The sequence below is a fragment of the Ambystoma mexicanum genome, chromosome 9 (genome assembly GCF_040938575.1).
Source record: "Ambystoma mexicanum isolate Mex_15411 chromosome 9, UKY_AmexF1_1, whole genome shotgun sequence".
Classification (NCBI taxonomy): domain Eukaryota; kingdom Metazoa; phylum Chordata; class Amphibia; order Caudata; family Ambystomatidae; genus Ambystoma; species Ambystoma mexicanum.
In genome coordinates this window covers 1254012925-1254026287 of record NC_090931.1, presented here as the reverse complement: position 1 = coordinate 1254026287, position 13363 = coordinate 1254012925, and the positions used below count along the sequence as shown (strand labels likewise).

The 13363-nt window shown below is 39.2% G+C and overlaps 1 protein-coding gene across 1 annotated transcript; it reads left to right on the top strand.

Annotated features, from left to right (window-relative positions):
- The first annotated feature begins 219 nt into the window (after window positions 1-219).
- Window positions 220-13060, top strand: LOC138489036 (uncharacterized). Its single transcript, XM_069616588.1, has 2 exons — window positions 220-450; window positions 10081-13060. Exon 2 carries the CDS (start codon window positions 10133-10135, stop codon window positions 11921-11923), a length of 1791 nt encoding a protein of 596 aa, XP_069472689.1. The 5' UTR covers window positions 220-450; window positions 10081-10132; the 3' UTR covers window positions 11924-13060.
- The last annotated feature ends 303 nt before the right edge of the window (window positions 13061-13363 follow it).

The window sequence follows — 13363 nt, the reverse complement described above, 5'->3', positions numbered from 1 at the left end:
TTAAATGAGTGTGCAGATTTTTCTCTTCTCTGCCTGATTATCCGTGTTGTTGTGCACAGTAACGGCAGGAAGGAGGAAGTCAGATTTGCAACAATTGCAAATGTATAAGCGAAGCTATTGTTGAAAAGTAGGAGGATGAGAGATGATGGATTTCATTGGAACACGTCATAAAGAGGGCTGAGAGGAAAGTTTTAGTGGGCAGTAGCAGGGAAAAAGACAGGCAGACATCTTTCTGCACTACTGGGGAGAAGACCTGGCTGTGGGGGTGTCCTGCTGCAGTCGAGACTGGGGAAAGCTGAAAGAATTACCTTTCCACTGGCAGAGGCAGTCCTATCTGAAAAAGCTGAGAATTCCAGGCAATGACCCCGGCTTGAGAAGGCAAGCGTTCCTTTTTATTGGAGTTACGCCAAGAGAGCCACATTCACAGAGAGAAGAATCTGAACAGATAAGGTAATTACCTAACTGGGGGAGCTGTGTGTGTGCACGAAAGTATGCAGTCAGTTTAGAAAAATGAAAGTCCCGTGCGTGTCTTTATCAAGTGCTAATGTTGCAATTTAAGTTCTGTTCTCCGCCACTATAATTGCAGTGTGTCATTGAAAATGCTTTGATTGTTCCCTTTTATTGCTGTAAAAAATGAGATCATGCCTAAATGTAAATTTTATAATACAGAAAATATTTGAAAACAGACGGGTGGTTTATTTTCTATTTACCATTACAATGCCAATGATGTGGGGAGATTTTTAAACAGTGCAATGGTCATTTTAAGACAGATGTGTGTATGTCAGAATCAGTATGAATAATTGTGAATGACTGTAGTATAACTTGTTGGAGGTACATGAGCCAACGGGAAGAGAGACTCTCTGAACATAGCTCCCTACCGTATATAAGGTAGTGGAAATTACCACAAGACTACCACATATAGCTCTCTGTCGTAAATAAGTCAGTGAGTTTGCCCATGGTGGCGCACCAACACTATCCCTGGAAATTGTGGTTTCCCTAGAATGCAGGTCTGAGGTCTCTCTAGTGATCACACGAAAAATCTAAGCGAAGATAAGGGATTCTGGACATTGGGGCCACAAATAAAACAAGGGAATTATGCTCACCAAAATACCACCAACCACGTATACCAAATATGCAGGTCTGGGTGCTGAAATAATGCATGTCCATTGTATTATTGTTGCACATGGCCAAATCTGAATACAAAGAGTGATTATTGCTAAGTTATTTCTCGGCGGTAATAAAATACCGTCAGGCCCCAAATCTCCACAAAATACCCTACATATTTATGGTGCGTTGCAGGCCGGGAAAGTGATCATAGAGTACCTACTGGGCGTGGCAAGCGTGTCTCACACTGCCATTTGCACATTAAAGGGAACCCATTTTATAATAGCAGTGTGCCACTAAAAACGAATTTCAGAATGTCACAAAGGGAAACCACATTCTCAGATCTAGTGCAATATTTAGAGGCAAAGTTATTTGCACATGGGAATTGGTCTTCGAACAGTACCTTAGAATGGAGTAACCGCATTCAGGGTGAGGTGCAGAAAGAAAAACTAGACAATATTTTTGCAGAAGGCAGCATAATTCAGGTCTGCCTTACGAGATTATTGAATGCAGCCGATAAAAGTGCAGAGAAAGACTGTTTAATACGTCTATGCGGCAAAATATGGTTTATTTTAAACAAGTCACTGCGAATGCAAGAGAATGATACTCAGCTAATTAACAGGTTAAAGACTGAAATAGATGGGGCAAGTAAAAATCAGGAAATGTTGAGAGCAGAATTGGATGTATGCCAAAAAGACATGCAATTAAAATGCAGAGACTTTGATACTCAGTTATCCAAAAGCAAGAAACAATTTGAAGATAGTGAGCAAGAATTGACACACTTAAAAGCCTTAGTGGATCACATTAGGCAGGATAAAGATGAGGTCGTTTCAGAAATGCAGATTTTACAAAAAGAACATTGTGAAAAAGAAGGTGATCTCCAGAGTGTAGAACAAGAAATGATTAAAATGATTCAAGAAAGAGACAAAAGAAATAAAGAGTTCAATGAATGCCAAATTCAAATGTGTGACATGCAGGAGGCAATTAATAAAATGAGTGATGAAAATAATTATTTGCATGATGAAGCCAACAGACTCCTTAAAAAGTGTAAGGACTTAGAACAGCAAATGTGCATTCCCAGGTCACAGGAGAGGCGGCAGGGTACCACATTCAATGGAGTGGAGGTGAATTCTAGCTCTGCCCAAAGAGCTAGTGCCCCAGTGACTGGGCCGGTGACTGAACTTGGTTGCAGCGCCCTTGGGGGATTTGATACTCCCATTGGGGGCAGCCACCAATCTCATACACCTGAAAACAGGATTGAATCACAAAATAGTGCAATTCCATGCATTGCAACAAGTAGCCCCATAAAAATAATGAAATCCATTAAAGCCCTGATCAAACCATTTAAAAAGGGAGGTGAATGCTGCATTGAGGATCACTTAGAAGCGGTGCATGACATTTTTAAAGCGCTCCAGATACCTAAGGAACAGTACAGACAATATTTTCATTTAACTTTAGATGCCCCGACGGCCAGCATCATAAGGGGATTAAATGAACAGCAGAATATGACATGGCTGGAGTTTGAAAAAGAAATTAGGCGTCATTTTTCTCCTTTTCAGTCATTGCAAGAGGCAAAGAAAGTTGCGTACACTATTACTGCTGGACCTAATACATCACCTCGCCAATTTTTACAAGACTTAAAAAGAGCATTCTCTCGCTTTGATGTATCTTTTGACTCAAATTCCAATGAGTTTAAAACCGCATACTTCTATGGGCTACAGAAAGACATCATATCCCAATTGGTCCGTGAATTTGACCGTGACAAGTCCCTTGAATGGATTGTACATCAAAGCACCAAGCTATATGAGGTACTCTATTGTCAGGGTAGAGAAAGTGATAAAATGAAAGATACTAGGCCTAAATCTAAAGAACCCTCAGCCACAGTAATGGAAATCAGGTCAGCCAAAATGTCCCTTGAGTCTGCTCAAAGCCAAGGTAAAAATAATGTGACACCTGAACAAAGGGGTAATCAACAAAGATCGCCATTGCCTGTACCAATGTTCCAATCACATGATCCTAGTAATAGAGAGAGCTACATCAGCCCTAGATATTTAGGAGATAGACCCCGGGTAAGATACCGGTCTGATATGGCAGGTATGAACAATAACCAGAGACAAAATCAAGATCAAAGAAATGATGGTCCCTACCAGTCATTGGGGACACAGAGCAGATTTGATCCCAGCACCATGATATATGGTAATCAGGATAGGCCCCGATATGTGGATCGATTTACTGATAATGGAAATCAATATAGGGGCCAGTACCCACAATCTGAGAGACAGGACATGAGGCAAAACGTGAACTACAGTCCACGCCAGTACAATGATTCCCCACCAGGGGACTATAATCAAAGGATGGGTGCAAACCGCTCCCCTCCACAAATGAATCAAGAATTCAGAAACCATCCCAACCGGTATCAATCACCTGAGAGGTATCAGAATAGATCCAATCAGGGGGAAAACAACCAATATCGACCTAGGCCACAGAAAGAGGATCCTAGAGAGGTGGAAAGGTTCCAATGCCTTGAGGCCCAAGTGAAAATGTTAGCTGAGCAAATAGGAAAGCTCTATACAGCGCAAAAACAACCTTCCAAAGAGGGGGCTGATGGCCATAGCAATGACCGGGGGGCTTCCGAAAAGTGACTAAGTACTCATGATAACTGCAGTGCCAAAATGACAGATTGCTCTGATATAACTTTGCATAACGACTCTGAGATGACTAATGGATTAAAAATGAAAGTACCAGTAAATGAAATTGTGACAGAAAGTGCAAATACTTCTAAAAAAGAGGTACGGTTTAACTTAGAGCTAAATAAAACAGTAAAGATTTGCACAAATGAAAAAGAAACATTAGGAATTCCAAAAGAACAAAGGGACAGATTTAAGAAAAATGACTCATGCATGGGGAATACCAGTGAACAGGGAGTAAATGGGGATGCCATAGCTCCTTCCCTGGGCAAGCAAAACAATTACCAAACACAGACAGAAAAAGGAAATACTCACAAGGAGGGTACAAGTCAATCACCTGAAAAATTCTTTGAGCCACATATTTTTGAAGAGGCTGAAAGGGCTGGTATTACACTAAATGATCACAAATGCACAGAATTAAAAAATGACAAATTGCTGAATGATGTTGTGACACATGTTCAGTTGGAAGGTTGTAATGTGGTCTCTGATGTTACCCAGATGGATGGGCGAACGGTGGCCACACTCCAAAAAACCTCTGAACATGGAGAAATGAATAAAATATCTCGCACAGAAATGGGTAAAAAGGAGGGAAAAATGTCTTTTCATTTACCAATGTGCTTAGCCAAAAGTGAAAAAGGCCTGAGAAAGGTGAGCCCTGAAATCAGTAAGAATTCACATTTCTTATGTGTATTAGAGGAAGTTGAGGACAGATATTATGCACCCATCACTGTAGAAGAAAAATGCCACACCTTTGCTATGATTGACACTGGCGCACAGGCCACAATTATGTCCAAGGAGCTGGTAAAGAGTATCAATGAAGGGAGGCCTCCACAGAGTCAGATCACAGTGAAGGCAAATCAAGGCCCAGTGCATAACTTTAATGGGGAGGAGGTGCCCATCATAGGTGTAACTGAGGTTGACATAAAAATAGGAAAGCACAGAATGAAACAAGAGGTATTGATCACATCTATTTGTGAAATTCCATTTCTGATGGGGACAGATTGCCTGAAAAGATTGTCTCCTCTCATAGATGGGGTGAATGGAGTGCTGTGGTCCTTAACCAAAAAACCATTGAGGCCTAAGAAACTAAAATCACAAAACAGCAATATAAAAGAATGTCACACCGTTGCCAAAACAAAGGATGCTGTGGAGGTATATCTACAGAATAGCTGCATACCTAGTGTCACTGTTATATTAAGGTGTCAAGACAAAGATCAGAGCGACAATGAAAAACTACCTGTACAAATATACTTGGACCCAAGGAAAGATTGGCAGACTGCCATAGACGAACACACATTACGTTTCTATTTAAAAGAGAATACATGCAAACAGAATATTGTTCCTAAAACAGATTCAGAAAAACACATTACCACTCTGGCAGAGATACACATGGAAGATGAGCAACCATGGGTTCACGCTGGTATAAATGAGTATCTTAAAACAATAAAAGCCACTTTAGCGCTTGAACATGAAAGGAGTTTCATTAATGAGAAATTGTTGCAAAAAATTATGGAGAGGGAAGAAATCCCGAAATTTAGGATTAAAAACCAATATGTTTCTGGGTTGGACAGTCCAAACTTTGAAAACCGAATTACAGGCAGATGCATGCTTAAAATTAGCATTGGGCAGAAAGCAATTTACCATAATGTATGGATAGTGAGTGGAGCACAAAATGAATTTTACATGGGCAATGACATCATGCACAGAATGTGTATGGTGTTAGATTTCCTTAATCAAAAAATATGGTCGCGCCTAGGTGGGCCGGCGCCTGAATTTGAAGACAAAAGAAGGGCTTATCATTGTGCACAACTAGTTCCTTATGCAGTCGAATTACAGATGAGGAAAAATACTATTATTCCTGCATTTACAAAACAGTTTGCAATAACACTGAAATGCAAAAATGGACAGCAGATGAAAGGCTCTGATGCATTTGTATGCCTGAATGAATCCATAAAACAGCAAGGCCTGGATTATGAATACATTCCATTGGTAGACATTGGTGAGGGATCTGTAAAAATCATGGTGAATAATAAAGGTTGTCAGGATATTCATTTAGAGGAAAACTCCCCATTAGGAATGGCCATACAAAAATCACATTATACGGCAGATTTAAATAACATGGTGATTGGGAATATTCCTGAAAAATATGTAGATGCCAAGGGCGAGTTGCCAGAACACCTGGACTCTCAGCCCAAAGGAATGTTTAAAATTCATTCTGTGTATCCTTATGATTCAAATGAGACAGTGTGCTGCCATCAAGAGGATTGCATAATATTTAATTTAAATGAAAATGAAACAGGAAATCAGCCCATTGAAGTGGAAGCTGATATGCCAAAATATTTGAAAGTGGCAGCTCTACAAAAAGACACAGCCACACAGTTAGAGGAAAGCGCTGAGATTCCTTTACCAGAAGAGTTTCCAGAATTTTCCAGAATGGTAGAAGAGCAGATCTCCTTAGCGGATGCATGTAACAGCGATGAGGATCGACGCACTCTGAGGGAAATATTTATGGAGTTCAAGGATGTATTTGCAAAAGATGCTTATGATTGTGGTTTAACTGATTTACATGTGGCCACACTACCAGAAGGTTGTAGCAGAAATCCAGTGTTTGTACGACAGTATAGACTACCGCTGGCATGTTTAGAATCATTGGCAGAGATTATTAAAAATTTGGAATCACGGGGAATAATTAGGCCCATTCATAGCACATCCAATACGCCTATTTTAGGTGTGTTAAAGCCAAATGGTCAATGGCGGCTGTGTGCAGACTTAAGAGAGTTAAATAAAAGAGTACCAGTATCTAGATGGCCACTACCATTCATTGATCAGGGCCTAGCTCAGATACATGGTTCAAATGTATTTACCACGTTAGATCTCACATCTGGATATTGGTGTGTGCCATTGGCAGAGGAGATACAACACCTATTTTCCTTTACATTTGACAGGACTCAATATGCCTGGCTTAGAGCTCCGTTCGGGTACATCAATAGTGGGAGTGAATTTGGCATATTTTTGAGAAAGGCCATGCCGGATGCAGCGGAAAGAGGGACAATAGTTTATGTGGATGATGTCTTGATAAAAAATGAAAACCTTAAAAGCCATTTTGATGAAATAAGACATGTGCTTGGCCAATTGCAGAAAGCAGGCGCCAAAGTATCTTTGCAAAAAGCACAATGGTGCAAGAAAAAAGTGAACTTTCTAGGGCATGAAGTGACTGAACATGGGCTAAATCCACAAAGGAAGAAAATAGAGGCCATACAAAGATTAAAAGATCCTAAAAATGTGAAAGGAGTAAAAAGTTTATTAGGGATGACAGGCTATAACAGAAAGTTCATTGAGAATTATGCAGAAATCACTCAACCATTGACTAAACTGCTCAAACTAAATACTCCCTGGAGATGGGAAAGAGAGCAATCTGATGCAGTGGCTAGATTGAAGGAATGTCTTGTAAAGGCACCATGTTTAGCATACCCCATAAAGGATAGGGATTTCTTTATAGAAATAGGCTTTTCTGAACATTGTATGTCAGCAGTGTTATCACAAAAACACGATTTGAATCACAAAACCATTGCATATGCAAGTAAGGCATTTTCCCAAGTTGAAATGAAATTTAATGAATGTGAGAAGGCCCTATTAACCACTGTGTGGGCGCTACAACATTTTCGCCCCATTGTTCAGGGAGAAAAGGTGATTATTGAAACAAATCATCAACCTTTGCAATTTTTAGAAAGTAAAAGAATTAGATCAGGCAATCTAGCGCAATCCAGAATCACTTCATGGACGCTGGCATTACAAGGTTTTCCCGTAGAAGTAAGATATGGACAAAATAAAAAGAGCCCAATTGCTCAAGGGTTAGCTGACTTACATGACTGTGCAGCTGAACAAATAACAAATGAAATGGATGTGGAAGCTAGTTTACAGGAATTTGAACAATCACCACACAAAGCTTTTGATGAAAAAACATGCAAGGATTTGCCAACTGTATACGTGGATGGTTGTGCTTTTCACATTGAAAATGACAGTAATAAACAATTAGTGGCAGGAATAGGAAATGTCTGGTTGAAATGTGAAGGCGTTCCTAGTATAGGGATGAGGATTGGAGATAGGAGCAGTCAGGTGGCGGAATTGGCAGCCATCTATAAAGCAATTGCTACTGCAGTTGATAAAAAGTTCAGTGAAATTGTCCTGGTGACTGATTCTGACTATGCACGGAATAGCTTTGTGGAGTATTTGCCTGGTTGGAAAGCAAGAGGCATGGTTACATACAACAAAAAGCCACTTAAACATGGAAAAATGATACAAGCCATAGACAAATTGGTGTCAGAAAATAATTTAACAATATACTGGAGAAAAATTCGTGGGCATTTAAAAACACCAGGAGAGGATAAGGAGGGAAATGATAAGGCAGACCATCTGGCTAAGATTGGGGCTGTGATGGGAGAATTGCTACCTATTGATTATTTAATGGGTGAAATACAAATTGATGCAGTCACACGGTCTAAAGCACCAAAGGAGGTAGATCAACCGGTGGTGCAGTGGAGTCATGACACGCCAGACCAAGATTTGATTGAGGCACAAAAGAATGATCAAATTTTGGGAATCTATTATAATCATTTGATGGATCCTGAACAAAATCCTTTAACAGAAAATGATTGTATGGGAAAAGAAGAGTTGAGGGTGTTATTAAAGAACAAAACACGAATTAGATTACAGGATGGACTCATGATTAGAGAGTCCATAACAGGGCAAATACAGTGGGTAGTACCCCTTTCATTCAGAGGACTAATGCTACACCATGCACATGATGCCATAACTGCAGGCCATAGAGGTTCACAAAAGACATTAGAAATACTAAAAGATTATGCTTACTGGCCACATATGTCCCAAGATGTGGAATTATATACTAGAGGATGTCTAGTATGCGCCCAATTTAAACCTGCTTCACCAATGCATAGAGCACCATTGATGAAAAGAGGCCTAACTCTCCCATGGTCAGATTTGCAAATAGACTATGTAGGTCCTTTAAAAAGGTCGAGCAGGGGACACCGCTATATTTTGAGTGTGGTATGTTTGATGTCAAAATGGATTGAGTGCATTCCCGCACCAGATTGTAGTGCGCAAACAGCAGCCACATTGCTGGTGAACCATGTGTTCTCAAGGTTTGGGTTGCCACAAAGAATTGAGTCAGACAGAGGAAGTCATTTCACAAGTACTCTAATGAGTAAGGTATGGCAAATACTAGGTGTGAAAAGGAAACTACATATCGCATATCGGGCGGCGTCTTCAGGTACAGTTGAAAGAAGCAATAGGTCTGTTGTGGACATTTTAAAGAAATTTGTGGCAGAAGCAGGTTCCAGCTGGGATTTGCGTTTACCATTGGTTTTGATGGCAATCAGGTCGACTCCTGCCAAAGCAACAGGTGTTAGCCCCCATGAGGTCTTAACAGGTAGGAAAATGGTGTTACCACAACACCTACTATACAGAACACATGAGCAAACTCTAGTGAGTGCATCCACAGTTCATGAATATATTGATGAAATGAGGAGGCATTTGCAACATGCATTTGCTTTTGTGCAGAGAAATCTGGAAAGAGCTGCTGACAGTGCTAAGTCATATTATGACAAAAAGACATCAGTAAAGGAATACAATGTAGGGGATCAGGTGTACAAGTTTCATTTTGGGAAAAGTAAACAGAAAAATTCTAAATTTCTGGCAGCCTGGCAGGGGCCATTCCGAATTATAGATAAAGTCTCTCCTGTAGTGTATAAAATTTTGAAAAATGAAGGTGAAACAGCAATAGAGCAGTTTGTCCATGTAAATCAAATCAAACCATGCCATCCCAGACATGAGATCAGGCAGCTTGAGCATGTGGAAACGGATAGAGTCCCTTGAGAAAATAAATGGGTGTAATCAGGAGGCAGTGACAAAGAAGTTAAAAAAAAAAAAAAAAAAAAAAGTTGATTGTTATGATGGCACATAAACACTGTAATATAAATAAATATATAATATAAATAAATAAATAAATAAATATATAATATAAATAAATAAATAAATAAATAAATAAATGCACATATAACGGAAGCTCGTGGTTGGTGTACAGAGAGAAAGTGTATTAAATATTGAATGCTGTTTTATATGTGTTTGTTTTCTTTTAACTTGTGTTTAATTTCAGAAAAAAAAAAAAAAAAAAAAAGAAGTATTTTTACCAAGCATGTTTTATTTTTGGCAAAAAGGTGGAAATTAGTATTGTGCTATGTACTTAATCTGTTTATTTTCTATTTTGATTTAGACAATTAACATTATTTGGTCGGAGGTTCCGGGATCAGAGGCCACGGGAGACGATGGAGTACTGGAGACCGCGAGGACGGATTCCGGGAAAGCCCCAAAGAGGGGTGAAGACCAAGGCTACAAAGCGATCAGCATTGAAGATGATACCGATGACATGTTTAACAATAGTGATATTTGGAGGGATCTTCAAGAATTCAGAAGCACAGGTTGTCATTGAACCTGGACCAGCATCTGGTATCGCGGTAGAAGAAGCACCAGGATTCATCATGAGTGATAGAAGGATGATTTTCCAAAATATCTACATACCATTGGATCCTGAGATTTTGATTGAAAAACATTTGAACAATACCGGAATTAAGATTGAACAGACTAAAGAGTGGCTGGAAATAAGAAAAGAGGACGCTAAGCAGTCAATAAGAGATATATTAATGCAATTGGAAAAAACATTCGTGAATTCAGCAGACATTAAGAAGAAGAGAGGAAAGAGAGGTGCGGTGATGCTCGCGATATCAATGGTAATGTCTATAATTGGGGCAATAATAGGTACTACAATATCAACAGCCAATTCTATTTCGGTAGGAACACTGAGTACTAAAGCACAACAACTGAGTATTGACCTAGAAATAATACAAAAGACATTAGATGGAATTAGAGGGGGACTGGATGAACAAGTAAGATTCATAAATGAAACTGCAATCATTCTAAATGAACAAGCGGATGTGATGCAACGGGCGACTAAAATAATACTTAAGCATGACAGAACTTTAAATGAAATATTGAACATAATGAGTCCTGTTGATAGACTATTAACGAATTATATGAGAGAAGTTCAAACTGCAGTTTCACAATTGATTCAAGGACATATTCCCTTGTATTTTGTTTCGCAGGATATCATTCGGCAAATGATAGAAAGATTGACCAGGAGGGAAATTGACCTTATACAGATAAGAATTGCATTCGAAATGGGGAATGCAATGCCGTTATATGTGGACTTGGAAAGACTAGAGATCGGATTTTTGCTATGCATCCCATTTGTAGCCCCTGAACTTATTTATCAAACGAAGTGGGTACACAACGTGGGATTTTGGCAAGAGGACAAATTCATTAAGATTAAGACTCCAGAAGTGGTGGCATTTCAGTCATGGGAACCTGAAGTTTATTTAATACCAAACCTGGAAACATGTGTAACATTTAAAGAACAAAATTATATGTGTCCAGGTAAACCGTTTGTTCCTGATGCCACAGATGCTATTTGTGGATTGAAATCTGACCCAAGTATATCAGAGGGATGTGAAGTGATTATTAGTAATATGGGGAGTGAAGAAATGGCACAGGCTAAGATGGTCAGAGGTAAATGGTTGGTCAGTACCTGTTTAAAGAACATGACGGTAGTACATTTAAACCATGGAACATACGTGGTTAAACAGGTAAAATATAATGTTTTTTATTTACAGGTTCCAAAGGATGCAATTGTGTCAATTGGGGGATTAACATTGTTCCATGTAACAAATGATGTTTGGGAAAGCCAAGTGGAAAATATCGATTTTTTTCAAAGGGATACTTTTCCAATAGATCCAGATGTGGAATATTTATTGAATCACAAAGAAAGACATGTTATGAAAATGAATTTGCGAAAAAACAATATTACAATTAGTAATCTGGGCATAATAGAAGTGGAAAGATTTAATTGGGGAACCTGGGGGGAACGCTCAATAGTGGGTTTGGCTATCTTGGTGCTAATCATGGGTGGATGGTTGATTGTGCTATCAGTAAAAATGAAAATGTTACTGATTTTACTGACTACGTCAGGAAGAGAAAGATATCCCAATACACATGCATTTTAAGAGAAAAAGAAAGAACAAGTTGTTTTTAGAGATTGGCTTGGATTATAGCCAAGTTCTAAAAAACAAAAGGAGGGTATATGTAAGGATATTTGGCATGTTACAGCACAGAGTACAGTACTACTGCACAAGTAGCATTTTTTTTTTTGCAGCACCACCACAAGGGTGCGGTGCATTGCTATATGGGTTAGCAGATTAACAAGGAAAGACAGGCTATTCAGTCAAAAAAACGATTTTAATATATAAGATGCAAAGCTATTTTTACAGTTAAAAGCACACGTGTTCATTTAAAAATGCACACTATTTTTCACCTGAAATGCCTATATTGCTAGAGACACATTTGAAAATTAACAGCTAACATATTAACAATTAACCTGACTAATAAAACCTTATTTTAATATAACCCACTAATAAAATGTGTTCTCTACTGCAGAATTAGGCATACTTTGAAAACCATTTAAATGAGTGTGCAGATTTTTCTCTTCTCTGCCTGATTATCCGTGTTGTTGTGCACAGTAACGGCAGGAAGGAGGAAGTCAGATTTGCAACAATTGCAAATGTATAAGCGAAGCTATTGTTGAAAAGTAGGAGGATGAGAGATGATGGATTTCATTGGAACACGTCATAAAGAGGGCTGAGAGGAAAGTTTTAGTGGGCAGTAGCAGGGAAAAAGACAGGCAGACATCTTTCTGCACTACTGGGGAGAAGACCTGGCTGTGGGGGTGTCCTGCTGCAGTCGAGACTGGGGAAAGCTGAAAGAATTACCTTTCCACTGGCAGAGGCAGTCCTATCTGAAAAAGCTGAGAATTCCAGGCAATGACCCCGGCTTGAGAAGGCAAGCGTTCCTTTTTATTGGAGTTACGCCAAGAGAGCCACATTCACAGAGAGAAGAATCTGAACAGATAAGGTAATTACCTAACTGGGGGAGCTGTGTGTGTGCACGAAAGTATGCAGTCAGTTTAGAAAAATGAAAGTCCCGTGCGTGTCTTTATCAAGTGCTAATGTTGCAATTTAAGTTCTGTTCTCCGCCACTATAATTGCAGTGTGTCATTGAAAATGCTTTGATTGTTCCCTTTTATTGCTGTAAAAAATGAGATCATGCCTAAATGTAAATTTTATAATACAGAAAATATTTGAAAACAGACGGGTGGTTTATTTTCTATTTACCATTACAATGCCAATGATGTGGGGAGATTTTTAAACAGTGCAATGGTCATTTTAAGACAGATGTGTGTATGTCAGAATCAGTATGAATAATTGTGAATGACTGTAGTATAACTTGTTGGAGGTACATGAGCCAACGGGAAGAGAGACTCTCTGAACATAGCTCCCTACCGTATATAAGGTAGTGGAAATTACCACAAGACTACCACATATAGCTCTCTGTCGTAAATAAGTCAGTGAGTTTGCCCATGGTGGCGCACCAACACTATCCCTGGAAAT

What these genes read in the sequence shown, in the direction of transcription:
- LOC138489036 (XM_069616588.1), top strand. Translation starts at nt 10,133, where the DNA reads ATGGAGTACTGGAGACCGCGAGGACGGATTCCGGGAAAGCCCCAAAGA.